The 14,617-nt window shown below is 40.1% G+C and overlaps 1 protein-coding gene across 2 annotated transcripts in view; it reads left to right on the top strand.

The window, feature by feature from the left end:
- Nucleotides 1-14,617, top strand: part of DHRS9 (dehydrogenase/reductase 9) — a 36,826-nt gene that overhangs the window by 17,382 nt on the left and 4,827 nt on the right. Inside the window, exons 3-5 of one of the 2 annotated variants that reach the window (XM_082396865.1) lie at nt 7,314-8,166; nt 9,421-9,679; nt 13,645-13,808. In XM_082396865.1, the coding sequence (XP_082252991.1) occupies nt 7,854-8,166; nt 9,421-9,679; nt 13,645-13,808 (736 nt within the window). In that variant the 5' untranslated portion in view covers nt 7,314-7,853. The remainder of the gene's footprint in view (nt 1-7,313; nt 8,167-9,420; nt 9,680-13,644; nt 13,809-14,617) is intronic. The other variant, XM_082396866.1, reaches the window with a different exon arrangement.

Here is a 14,617-nt window from a genome sequence, read left to right as displayed (position 1 = left end):
AAGGAAGCAGCGAAAATTCCTCAACGCACATTTGATTCCTGGACACTGGGATGACAATAATAAACCTACTTCGTATATTTACTCTCCATTTTATGATTCAGGTTGGGATTTTACCTGAAACTCCCAACATACAATGAGAAAGGGAGAAAGTCAGTTTAGTGACTTCAAGGACAGCCCTTGTTAAAGGCTTTATGATGCAAACGGTACTGTGGTGTCTCTCTCTCTCTCTCTCTCTCTCTCTCTCTCTCTCTCTCAGCGGGTTGACTTTTAGCAGCTGGGGAAAAAGTTTAAAGAAAACACACTTTTAAATTAAAATTCTATTCAGGGTTGTACAAATAGTTCTGAAATGTCCTGCTAAACTATTAGCTCCAGGGTAAGGATTATGTTTTATTTAGCTTAGTAAGTGCTCTAAAAAAAATCCTTGGCTAGATACTGCATAAAATGCAAATTAAATGTTGTATCATCTTTGTTGTACTTTAGACATTCAAAAAGTATGCCCAATTTTTAGGACAAAGTTCAATATTTAAATGCAAGGAAAAATGATTATCTCATACATATCAAACGGAGAAAATGGGAATTGGTTTTAAAACCCTTATAAGGCATGTCACTTTCTCAAGGTACTGTCTTTAAAAACGCTGCTTCTGCTCAAAGATAACTGAGACTGAAAGAAATATACTGAAGATCTGAACACACTTTCTGCATCTCTACATAACATTCTCTCTGTATTCTAAGCTTTCCTTGAAGCTTTGTAACTAAGCTATAATAAAATACAATATACAATGTCTTCCAATTAGCAACTTTTATTCAGCAACATAAATAAGGTAACCATGGCTTTAACAACAATTCTTAACCTGCCAGTACTGTCAGGAAGCATACTGTCAGGCAAAATAATAAACCTAGGAGGGACTGGAAATATTAATTAATTTATTTATTATTATGGATGTTTTTATCAATTATAATTTAAAAGTTTTGAGAGGAAGCAAAGGAAAGAGATACTTTTTTCCTTAGAACGAAAGAATGCAAAACATAAATTCATCAGGTCTTCCCTACAAAAGAGGGGGCTGGCACACCTCTGCCAGGAGACTGAATGAGTCTGCAAAGAGGCATAGCCCTCTTCATACCTCAATGTCCCACTCCACAGGGCACACTGGGCACTGTGGGCCGCCTCCCTCCTGCAGGAAGCAGGATTCAAGGGGTACATAACTGGTGGAGGAGCTTCTCCATCCCACTGAGCAAGGGAACTTACAAGGATGAATACCATCTTAACCATATTACCAGGGACATCATAATCATTATCATTTTAATCAGACCCTCAAAGGAGCGTTAGTTGCCTAATGTAAGGCTATTTCAGGTTAGGTCCCTCAGCTTCATTTTAAAAATTTTTTTAGATTTCTGGGTGCCCAACTTGAACATTTTTTTCACAGGAACATCATTCATTAGTCATATGAATTAGTTTGTGTCATTAGGCGCAAGTGTCATTTTTCTTAAAGAAAAGTGCCACAGAAATCTCAGAAAGGCGAGTTAGGTTAAATAGTGACAGAATTTCTTGATTCACTGAAAAGGTAAAAATAAAAAGGAATTTGGTGTCAGTTAACCAGGTTTACAATATTTAAACGTACAAAGGACATACACGTCCAGTCAGACTGCTGTCAACACTAAGAAAGCTTGTGCAAGAGAACCTCCGGAAGAAAATATTTTAGAAAACAATTGCTAAATGTTCTCGCTTTGATGTATTTTGATAAAAACTTAGTTGTTGATTCAACTCAGGCCATGATTGCAACAAATTGAAAAAAAATAAAGATTCTACAAATCCCTTAACAATCAGTGTGATTGACCAGTCTCAGTATTGCTTTCTAAAACAAAGTCTTTTGTGAAGTTCTGTGGAAATAAAACCAAGTTGTATGGAAAGAATTCTACATTTGTTATAAAAAGTATACCTTGCAATGACATTGAAACGTTAGGACATTATTTTCCGTTTTGTTTCTTTTAAATTTATTTATTTATTTATTTTAGCTGTGTTGGGTCTTCATTTCTGTGTGAGGGCTTTCTCTAGTTGTGGGGAGCGGGGGCCACTCTTCATTGCGGTGCGCGGGCCGCTCACTATCGCGGCCTCTCTTGTTGCGGAGCACAGGCTCCAGACGTGCAGGCTCAGTAGTTGTGGCTCACGGGCCCAGTTGCTCCCCGGCATGTGGGATCTTCCCAGACCAGGGCTCGAACCCGTGTCCCCTGCATTGGCAGGCAGATTCTCAACCACTGCGCCACCAGGGAAGCCCCGTTTTGTTTCTTTTAAACTGTCGTTTATTTTTAAAGGGCAGAGGAAGATGACTAAGAGAAGTGAAATCAAAGGATCTTATTTTAGATATTTTACTAGGAAAAGAAACCCAGAAAGAGAAAATTAAAAGAAGCAGAAGTGGGCAAGGTCAGCAATCGAGTTGCAATATTTTCCTATAGCTGCAGCCAAGCAGTTACTCTTCAGCCCTTCACATGCAGATGAAAGAGAAAATTAGTTCTCCTTTCTTGGTTCCTTTTGAGGCTTTGTGGCATGGTGGAGAATTCTGATAATGTATTTTCATTTTTCCTGTTGACTGATAATGTGTTCATCTCTTTCTATTTCTACTTCTCTTTTTACACAGTTTAGGAATTGAGATCAAAATTTTAGATCTAGCCACTCTCTGGCAAATGACCTTATGTATGACATCTACCCTACTTAACTCACAGAAGTATTTTGACAATTTTTTTTTTTTAAGATAGTAGTCATCTTTTCTTTCTTTCTTTCTTTCTTTCTTTCTTTCTTATTTATTTATTTTTGGCTGTGTTGGGTCTTCGTTTCTGTGCGAGGGCTTTCTCTAGTTGTGGCAAGTGGGGGCCACTCTTCATCGCGGTGCGCGGGCTTCTCACTATCGTGGCCTCTCTTGTTGCGGAGCACAGGCTCCAGACACGCAGGCTCAGTAGTTGTGGCTCACGGTCCCAGTTGCTCCGCGGCATGTGGGATCTTCCCAGACCAGGGCTCGAACCCGTGTCCCCTGCATTGGCAGGCGGACTCTCAACCACTGCACCACCAGGGAAGCCCCTATTTTGACAATTTAATGAGATAAATTTTATTTGAACACTTTTCAAAAATGTTTAAAGTTATCTAAATTGGAAGTGTGACTGTAAGACGATCATAATGATGATGATGTTGATGATGCCCTGATGATTTAGAGGGCTCAACGACTAACCCAATTATCACTAGAACCCTGGTGTTCAAGTGGAAACTTCCTTCTCTCCCTCTCCTCCTTCTTTCCTTCTACATTTACTTGCTTCATACCAACTATCACACGACGCACAGGTGGTGTAGAGAAGTGTACACATAGCCCAGAGTTGCGTGGGAATCCAGGTAGCCGTGGAGCAGAGGATTAAAGCGTGGGTGCTGGGATTGAGTGGCCTGCATAGCAATCCCCAGAACAGCACAATTCTATCTTGAGCCAATTAACATGCATTTCTGAATTTGTTTCCTCATCTATAAAATACAGATAATTTTACTGTGAGGTTTGAATGAGAAAAATATTTCTAGATCCTAGCAGAGCACCTAAAATGTGGTAATACTCAATAAATCATAGAGTTATTATCATTTCTACCTGACTTGGTCAACTGGGAATCCCAAGGACCATGGCTTTCTGGGAGCATCCTCTGAATTCTGTAGTCAGCAGGCCACCCATCTGAAAGGTGCCCCAAAGGAGTCCCGAGAGGTCCAAACTCAAAAGGCTCAGCCAGAATTTAGGCCTCATAAAAGCTGTGAGTGCTCATTTGGTAATTTCTAAATTCACAAATTGTATCACACATAAATTTGGCTTCGTTCACTGCCTCCTATCCTCCTGATGACAAAAAGGCAATTATTTTTTTTAAAACATAGAAATTGATGCTTACAGCAGCAGGGTATGAATAATATTTATAAATAACAAAACTTTTCTGGTAAGACCATAAAATAATATGAACTCTTATCAATGTGGCATTACCGAGGAACCAACGACTGAGTTTCCAGAAAAGTAGTTCTGATGCTGTACAGTTCTGCGCCCCCAAGACAAGGCAGTGCTAGACCAGTGGTTCTCAAATGGGAGTGCTTTTATCCCCAGGGGCCATCTGGCAATGTCTGGAGACACTTTTGGTTGTCACAACTGGGGAGGGGGTCTACTGGCATCTAGACGATAGAGGCCAGGGGTGCTGCTAAACATCCTGTAATACACAGGACAAACCCACAACAAAGAATTATCTGACCCAAAATTGCAGAAGTACTGAGGTTGAGAACCCAACCCAAGATATGGGCAATGCATACAGCAGCCCCCTCACAAAGTGAAAGTGATTGATCCTGCCATACGACAAGGTTCTTCCTGTGTAGCACGCCTAGTCACTTTATTTCACCAAGTACTGTTCAAGGTAGAAGTTATTATCTCCATATTACAGATAGAAAAATGGAGGTGAAGATAATAAAAGTAATTTACCCAAAGGCCTTCTGATGGTAGAGGAACTGAGACTGAAACTTTACCGGCCTGATTCCGAGGCCTAGGCTCCTAAGCCCTGCTCTAATTGTCGTGTGTGTGTGTGTGTGTGTGTGTGTGTGTGTGTGTGTGTGTGTGTGTGTGTGTGACCTTGGTCCTTGCTTTTCCAAATTTTATCTTGGCTTAACAAAAATTTCCATGACCAGTTCAGAGGACTTATATTCAGAATTGCACCCATCCTTTTGCACTGCACTGAAGGGGCTGCAGATCTGCTTTCTCTTACTTGGTTCTTGTCCTTGACGAGTCAAGAGGCTCACAGCCCCTGGGTGCTAGAAGGACTATTGCAGACCTAGGTGCTTCTTGCCAAGGGATTTGTACCCCTACCAAGCAGTTTGTGTGAGATAAATTGGAAAACACAACAGATAAGCAAACAACCCAAGCAACTAAAGTCAGTGTCCTGAGTCACTGAATTGCTGTCACCAGAGAACTATGTGGAGGTGACCACACCTGGCAGACTAAGGTTGAAGCAGACCTATTAGTTGCTGTTACTCATTTACTTCTCGGTGGTCAATGAACCAATCTGCCATCAATCAGCTTCTGTGTACAGGTCATGTTCCCAACGACTCTGACCAACCCAGGCTGTTACTCAGAGGTGGCATCTTGGCTAAAATACTATTAGAGGACAAAGGTATGTTTTGGTTTGTGGCTGACTTGGTCCAATGACCTAGAGGAACGTGAACCTTAGAAACTGAAAAAGACCAGTATTTTTGGATGATAATCTTTGGGGAAAGGACAGGCTTTGCAAAACTCTAGGTCAAGGTTTGCTGTCCTCAGATTCGGGCTGCAGGCTGGGGACACCAGCATCTGAAACGACCCTCAGCGCAGAGGGGTAACTAGTGAGGACAACACATTTGAACGTGAGCCCATCCCTAACAACTAAACCTCCTCTCTGTTTGCTTGTTATCAAGGAAGAATTGGTTTGGCTAGGGAAGGAGGAGGTTGAGCGGCGGGTAGAGAAGATGAGGAGAGAAGAGGGAGTCTGACTGACTGCTTTGGTTTGAGTTTTTGTTTTTCTCCAGTGGTTATGAAGGTGAACTCGCCAAAGAGTAGAACGCAGAAAACTCAGTGTCCAAGGTCACTAGATTCTGAAGTCCTGGGTATGAAATAGTTCTTACCTATTCTGTGCATGGAACTCAAAGTCGTCGAACACTTTTCTCAGAAAAAAAAAAAAAGTTTTCTTTTCCTTTGCCAAATTTTTAACTTTTTTGTTTTGAATTAATTTCAAACTTATGGAAAAGTTGAAAGAATAGTACAACCCAGAATCCCCAGATATTGACATTGTACCACATTTACACTCTTATTCTCTCGTTAGAGAACATATGTGTTCTTAATATATTTGTTTATATACATATTCTTATTATTTCCTAAACTGAGAGTAAGTTGAAGACATGGTACTACTTAATCTTTAAATACTTCTGTGTGTATTTCCTAAAAAGCAGGACATTTTCTACATGATCATAGTAAATTATCAAAATTGAGAAATTGATATTCATGCAGTATTATTTATCAGATCTACAGAGCTTACTCAAATTTCACTTGTCAACCTAAAAACGTTCTTTTTGACAAAAGAAAAAAATGATTTTCTGGTGCAGGATCACAAGTTGCATGGGGTTGTCACTTCTATTTAGTCTCCATTAATCAGGAACAGTCTTCAGTCCTTCTTTTCCTTCATTCATGCCTTTGACATTTTTGAAGAGTACAGGCCATACATTGTGTAGAATTGAAAGATGTGCCTTATGCATAATTAGCTTTCAGTTATGCACAGAAGTGCTGCTGTGTCCTTCTCAGTGGCTATACCAGGAGGGACATGATGTTGGTTTGTCCCATAACTAGTAGTGTTCATTTTTATCACTTGGTTAAAGTGGTATCTGTCAGATTTCTCCACTGTGAAATTACTATTGCTCTCTTTTTAATTAGTACAAATCTTATGCAGAGATTCTTTGAGATTCTATGGTTATTGTTTCTCGTCAGAATTTCACCCACTAGTGTAAAATTGCCTGGAACAATTGTCACTATGTCAGTTGCCAAATGATGATTTGCTAATTTCATCATTCCTTTTACACATATTAACTGGCATATTAATTCTCCTATAAAATGAGGCAGGTAATGTGCCCTCTCTAACCGAGAAGGCTGTTAAGAGGATCAAATGAGACCTACATGTAAAAGTGCACTGCATAATGCTTCGTAAATGTAAGCCATTGTTTTACTGTTGCTCACCTTATGCCTGCCATCGGCCAAACACAACACAGAAAATTTCCACTCTCCGCTCTAGGGCATATTAAACCCCATGAGTATTTGCATTTTTCACATAATTCTCTTGGGAGTTCAGATTGCAGTAAAGGCTACAGAATCCATTCAGGGAATATAGTCAACGTTTAGTTATTCGACAATTATTTATCAAGACCAGGACTTGAACAAAACACTATCCTAATTGAGTGTATAAACATGAAATTTCCTTAAAACGTCTAAATATGAAATTTTGCAAGAGTTGGTTACACCACCCCACCCCCCAAAATTATATATTTTTAATGTATTTATATATTTGAGAAAGGGAAATCCTGCTACATGGACATGATTTGCAACAAATGAATAACTCCTACAGAGGGAAGATTTGGAGAAACTATACCAAATTTTTACGCCACGATAGTCTAAAAACCTGACTGCTTTAGAAATAGTCACAGCTATATCACAAGAATCAACTAGTTTGCACAAACCTACCATTTACCTCTGACATGTTTATCAGTTAATAATTCTTTTACTCTTTTTTTCTTTCTTTAGCTATAGATCTTTTGGCAGGAAAAAAAGATGAAAGCAGAGCCCAAATTTTCCATGATAAGTGAAGATATATAACACTATTTTTTATCTGAAATAATCTGTTCCTTGTAAAGCAATAGAAATAAAATTGTGTGTATGTGTGCACATGAGTGTGTGTGTGTACCATTCTATCTGTATGTATGCTTGTATTCCTTATTAAGGAAAGAAATATTTGTATATATGTGCAGGAAATAAATGGCTTATCAACCCAATGACCTGTGTCAACTTTGCCATTACTTTTTCTACTACTTGGTTAGTTTTTGCATTACTTTAGAGGAGTGTTTTAGCACTTAAATGGCCATCTTCCCAAACAAATAAGTGTTATTGTATTTTTAACAATCTATTTATCCACTCAAATGCATTAAGATATCTTAAGTTCATCACTCCTGGGTTATAATGCCTTAATGGTTCTAATTTGAATTTTCTTTCTAATTTTGAACACTCAGGACGATATCTTCTTTTACTGTTCAAGAAAGAAGTGGCTCTGTCATACACAGGGGGAAAATGCTCTTTTGGGTGTTAGCCCTCCTGACCCTTTGTGGTTTTCTATGGAATTATAAAGGACAGCTAAAGATCACAGACATCACTGATAAGTACATTTTCATCACTGGGTGTGACACTGGCTTTGGAAACTTGGCAGCCAGAACTTTTGATAAAAAAGGATTTCGTGTAATTGCTGCCTGTCTGACCGAATCAGGATCAACAGCTTTAAAGGAAGAAACCTCAGAGAGGCTTCATACTGTGCTTCTGGATGTAACTGACCCAGAAAGTGTTAAGAGGACAGCCCAGTGGGTGAAAAACCAAGCGGGGAAGAAAGGTGAGTGATGTGGGGATGGAAAGAATGGAGGGAGTGTTGAGAAGTTACCAAAGCTAAATAAAATGTGTTCTGATTTTAAATAGTTTCTCCAAAAAAATGTTTCCTAAATACCAGCTGTGTACTGGAGAAGATGGGAGAAATTTTAGAATAACTCCTGAGTAGTTCTAAGTTGCAAGCTCTCTACGTGCATGAGAGACACAGCCCACGTTATCCTAAGTCCCAGTGGATGAATTTAGAACTGAGATGGAGGTATTGACTTTTCCTGGTCTTTTCCTGTGAAGTGCTACTCTAGCCCCCTGCACAGCAAAGAACTTGGGGCTAAAAGCTGCAGGAGATCATGGGGGCAATCTCCAAATTGTCATCTGGATTGGGACCCACTTCTCACTACAAAATGGTTCCAGAGCTCACACATTTTCACTGGGAAAGGAAGAAAATGGTCTGAGGATCTGAGCAAAGGTGCCTTAGATAGTCATGATAGAGTAGTGAGTCACTGGACCTCATTCTGCCTTAGATTCTGCAAAGATGGCAGCATTCTGAACTAGAATACTTTTATTGGCTTGGATCAAGTTTGAAATATTCTCATGAATGAAGATATCTGAGTCCACAAAGGAAAAAACAAATGTATGTGATTTTTCTCTATCACATCTTCATCATACAGTTGAGACTCTGCAACTTTCAAAAACAATGGTTTGATGAGCCTCCAGTTATTTTGTAATGCTTGAATTCCAAACACCTTTAACAATATTAAATGTTCCCCACCATAAAATAAGCCAAGTGAGTGACTGGATTTTCGCCAAAAATATCTGTGAAATAGATCAATGTTGTTCTTTGTCTATAAAGAACTGTTTATAAATATTCTCTGGCTTTGCCATCTAGCACGGTAGGAAAAATAGACCAATTTACTCACATCTGAGATTAAAAAGCTAGCACGGTAGGAAAAATAGACCAATTTACTCACATCTGAGATTAAAAAGCAAAAAGTCTCACTCAGACAGTATCAGTGTTTGACATTCTGAAGCAGAAACAGAAGAATTGTGAGATTGGCTTCCAGTCACAGAACTTCGGCCATTTCAGTTTAGCCTCCCACCCTCTGTGCTCTCACTTCCCAAGACTGCAAAGTATTTCAAAGCAGGAAGGAGTATGTCTAGAAGGAGGAAGTGGCACCATCAGGTAAAGCAAGGGCTGTATTTCCATCAAGGATGCCCATATGATGCCACCTTCTACCACACCTCCTTCCCTTCCTCTCTGTTCTAGGCCTCTGGGGTCTGATCAACAACGCTGGTGTTCTCGGCGTGCTGGCGCCCACCGACTGGCTGACAGTGGAAGACTACAGAGAACCTATTGAAGTGAACCTGTTTGGACTCATCAGTGTCACGTTAAACATGCTTCCCTTGGTCAAAAAAGCTCGAGGGAGGGTTATCAACGTCTCCAGCATTGGGGGTCGGATTGCATTCAGTGGAGGGGGCTATGCTCCATCCAAATATGCAATAGAAGCCTTCAATGACAGCTTAAGGTAAAGCAAAGTTGGGCATATTAGAAAATAATAGGTGCTAACATTCACTGAACATTTATTATGTACCAGACACTATATTTGGTGCTTTATGCTATTCCCAATTTATAGATGATACCACTGTAACTAAGAGAGATGAAGTGACTTGCCCAAGGTCACCCAGCTGTCAAGTGGTAGAATTGAGATTTGAACATAATTCTGCCAAAGTCTTTTTTCCTTTTTGCATTAGTGCATGACGTGGATAGTGGTGGCAAATTTATATTCAACAGATCAGCTTATTTAACGGGGAATCACAGAGAGAAGCTAAATCAGGTCTCTCTGTTGGTGTTACTGACAGCTGCAGACACAACAGTAGCATTTTATTTAAACCCTCAGTAGAAAATTATCTGGTAAATAATGACTCAGCTATGCAGCATTTTATTTCCTCTTGTTGCAAGTTCTGGACTCAAACCTCACACACTATATCTGAATGGATGGTAACCTCCCCACCCCCACCCCAAGGACAAGAAAGACAGCTTTCCTCTGATGCTTCCATTTCCAAACGAAACTCAGAGTAGGAGCTTGCTAATCAGAGGTGAAGATTCTGCTACCACCAGAAAGCATTGACCACATCTTTTTGCTGTGTGCTATCAGAGAATCCTAGAGCATAAAACCATAAGATGACCAATTTAACAAACAAAGTCCCCCAACTCAGTGTGCGCAGACATGAATTTCTTTGGGTTTATGATGTCTGAGGTTCACTGGGCTTCTTGAATCTCTAGGTTTATACCTTTTGACAGATTTGGGGAGTTTTCAGCCATTGTTTCTCCAAACTTTTTTTTCCCTACAATCCACTATTCCTCCTCCTAGGATTCTAACACAAATGTTAGACCTTCTGGTTTTGTCCCACAGATCCCTATGTTTCTGTTCACTTTTTCAATTATTTTTCTCTTTGCTGTTCAGATTAGGTAATTTCTAACGATCTGTCTTCAAATTCATTGCTTTTCCTTCATCTTCTCCATTTTACTAATGAGTCCAGCCAGTAAATATTTTATTTTGATTATTGTATTTTTCAAGGGTAAAATTTTCATTTGGTTCTTCTTTATCTTTTCTTTCTTTTCTGAAAGCTTTCTTTCTTTCTCTCTCTTTCTCTCTCTCTCCCTCCCTCCCTCTTCCTTTCTTCAGAAAGGAAGAGAAAGAAAGAAAGAAAGAAAGAAAGAAAGAAAGAAAGAAAGAAAGAAAGAAAGAAAGAAAGAAGGGGAAGGAAGGAAGAGAGGAATGAAAGGAAGGAAGGAGGAAAGAAAGAAAGGAAGAAAGAGCGAGGGAGGGAGGAAGGATGGAAGGGAAGGAGGGAAAGAAGAAGAAAGAGGGAGGGAGGAAAGAAGGAAAGAAGGAAGGAAGAGGATTCCCCACTCTCTCTGAGCATTAGGATCCCCAACGCCAACTCCTCAAGCCAGAACAATGGGCTTCTCCTGGAGTTCTCTCTGTTTATGAATTGGGTCTCTCCTGGAATTCTTTCCTTCTACTTCTGAGTTTTGAGGTTGATTTGAGTCCAGACCAGGGATCTAGAGCAGCAGAAATATAGGAAACCCATGTTTGGTTCAGTGGTATTTCAAAATCTACTCTTCTTCCCTACTTTGCCTACTAACATTTGCTTTTCAGAGTTTTTAAATAGCTGCTCCATGCATTCTGTCCAGGTATTGTAGCTGCTTTCAATGGGAGAGACAGGAGTGTGTGTGCTTAATGCCTCTTACCTGAAACCAGAACCTGTGACTGTCAATTCAAAGCCTCCAAACTGCAAATGGTTATATCAGTTAAGGTTCTCATGGGAAATGGAGGCACATTAAAATCGGGTCAATGGAGGAGATTTACTGAAAGGACTGTTTGCAGACATGGGAGCCATGTAGGGAAATCTCAAAAGGTAGTGTAGTTTCTAGGAGTTAATGCCACCAGGGGTATATCTGTCCACAGGACTGAAGGGACAAGGAGACAGGGCTGTCTCCAGAACCTGGATACATAGAGGCTATCACCTTCAGGTGAGGGATGAAACCAACCAGTGTCCACACCGCAGGAGGAATAACTAGCTCACCCTCTTCTCATCGCTCCCTCTGATCTGCCACCAGTACTCCCAACTGACTGTACCCAACAGAAGGCAAAATCCCAGAATGTAGTGCAGGAAGAAGGGTGGAGGGGACTAGAGGAGGGTATCCAGCAGAGTGTGCCTTAGGGAAGAGAGAAGACAAATTAGATACAGCCTTTTCTTCGATTTATACATCTATTTATTCAACCAGCGTGTGTTGAAAGCACATGTTAGAGTTTGTAATCTAAACCATGGATCTAGGCTTAGCTTACCAGTAAAAGGTCAGATTATTCCATGGAGACTAATAAAGACAGAGCAACTCCATTCTGCCATTTAATCTGGTTGCCTGGTTTGATTCTCCCAGGAAATAAACACAATAAATAGCATTAGAACAACACTTCTCAAACAGTAAATCGCCAGAGGATTTTGTCAAAATGCAGATTCTGATTCAGTGGGTCTCAGGTGGGTCCTGAGTTTCTGCACTTCTAAGAAGTACCCAAGTACTGCCCATGATTCAGGGATCGCACTTTGATTAGCAAGGTCATGGGGAACCTCCATTAGTCTCTTTGGTTGCCCTTTAGTTCCGTGATTTCAGCAACAGTATCCTAATAAAATTTTAGTATACTTAGGGATTTACTCACTTTTAAAAAGAGATTTCAACTGATGGGCTTGTAGGATTACAATGCAACTATACCATGCTTGAAATTAACCAATAAGGGTGTTTATTTCTTTCTAAGGCTTGGAGCTGGTATTAGAGATGCTACTGTGTATTCAGGCCACACTCCAGTGGCAGCTACAGAATTTCTATATTATAAGAGGATTAGGAGCAGCAGTCCAATTGGAAGAAGGCTGGGGCTCTTTAAAGCTATATTTGCCCAGCAAGCATACTGGCTTCATACTGGTTTTACTTACCTGGTAAGCTTAGTTGTGGACTTAAAGTCATTTGTCCCTAGATTATATGTTATTTTCGTGAGCACGTGGAGAGACAAGGCTTCCCAAATACCCCCTTGGCACTGCTAAGTTCCAAAATCCAAAGGGGATCAGAAGATAGGTGAGAAAAATACAATTAAGTTGGAAAATAATCTTTTAAATTTTAATGCAAGCAATATACATTTCAAAATCTTTCAATGTCAAGCTAATTTGCATTTTTAGTAAAATATACTTCAAACTAGACAATAGGTATGTTTCTAGAAAGCAGAACCTAAGATAAACCACATTTTAAGTTCACTGGCAGAGTTCTTTGAAAAATGTTATGGTGAAGACTTCTGTAAAATGAATAACTACTTCCTTATATATTCCTGGTAGAAATAGAAATTAAATTTAGGGAACGATTATTCATAAACCGTTTGTAATTCTTTGGTTTGCTTTAAAGAAAGGGGCACCATATTCCCTTAAAACCATGTCTCCCAGTAAACCAGTAGACTATTGGTTTTCCAAGGCGACATGATGAAAGAGCTTGCCAAGCAGCACAGGGAGCAGGTTATTCAGGTCAGGGATTGTCATATTGTATCCCTCAGCACCCCTCATTTGTGCTGTAATCTCCTCACATTCCTGGAGGAGAGGTAAACTTGACCATCCAGGCCAGCCATTAGTCGATTTCACCATCAGGTAGTTTGAGTACTGAGAAGAACCTTGTCCCTAACCCAAATGCTTGTCAACTTACTGAGACAATATCTTTTGGGGGAACACTGCACTGGGGGTGGGTCTACCCAGATCCCTTTCCTGTTCTGCCACTAAACCAGCCCTCACTTCACCACCCTGAACTTCAGTTTCCTCATCTGCAAACTGAGAGGGTAGAACAAGATGCTCTTTCCCATGCACCCCATTCCATGATTCCAGGAAAAGATTCATAAGCAAACATTCTCCAAGTAAGCCTGGATTAAACATCTTCTATGGGCTCTTTTCACAGGCGGGACATGAAAGCTTTTGATGTGCACGTCGCATGCATTGAACCAGGATTGTTCAAAACAGATTTGTCAGATCCAGTAAAGACCACCGAAAGAAGACTCACCATTTGGAAGCATCTGTCTCCAGACATCAAACAACAATACGGAGAAGGCTACATCGAAAAAAGTGAGTTTCTGGGTGGACCCAGGGTCCTCTGGTATTCATTGTCCTAGACAGCTTGAAGGAGACTCAAACATAATTGAAAAAATAAGTTTCTCATGGTAATACACCAATAGAGATCTCAAATATGGATCAGGGATCCTTATTAATTCCAGTGTCATCTCTTGCTCCTCCAAGTGTTTATAAACACTTACTGAGCATTTACTAAGTGCCAAGTTCTATACTAAGTGCCTTATAAATTATATCATTTATTCCTCAAAAGAACTATAGTAGTGAGCAGAGGCTTGGAAAGGGGAAATGTCCTACCCAAGTTTATACAACTCCCCCAGGCCGTGCCTGGACCGGAGCCCATGGTCCTCACTTCTACCCAAACCTCCTCTTTTTGGTAATCACCGACCACTCATTCAATATTGTTCAAGGATTTATGGAGGTTACAAAATATAAAGACTCAGACTTTGACCCTTAACTAGCTTACAATCTAGTTGACAACAAAATGTAAGCAGATGAGACTGAACAATGAGACTGTACAACATGCAAGAAACTTGATCCCTTACTTCTGAGACACAACCCAACAGCCCAGAAGGGGTGCTAGATAGTATGCTCTCTAATTGCCAAGAAATTCAGCACAGGATAAAAAGTACTGCTGGTTAAGAAGCCTTTATAGGAAAGGTCAGGTTTGAATAAGGCCTAAACAGGAAGAAATTATTTGGGTGGAAGTCTTCTGGAGCAGGAATGCATGGGAGATGGAGACGGAAGGAAAAGTAACATAAGTCAGACTGAGTCAGGGATAGAGGAATAATCATAAAGATTAGATA

Source organism: Balaenoptera borealis, assembly GCF_965194805.1.
Source record: "Balaenoptera borealis genome assembly, chromosome: 6".
Lineage (NCBI taxonomy): Eukaryota > Metazoa > Chordata > Mammalia > Artiodactyla > Balaenopteridae > Balaenoptera > Balaenoptera borealis.
This window is presented reverse-complemented; position numbering and strand designations above follow the sequence as displayed.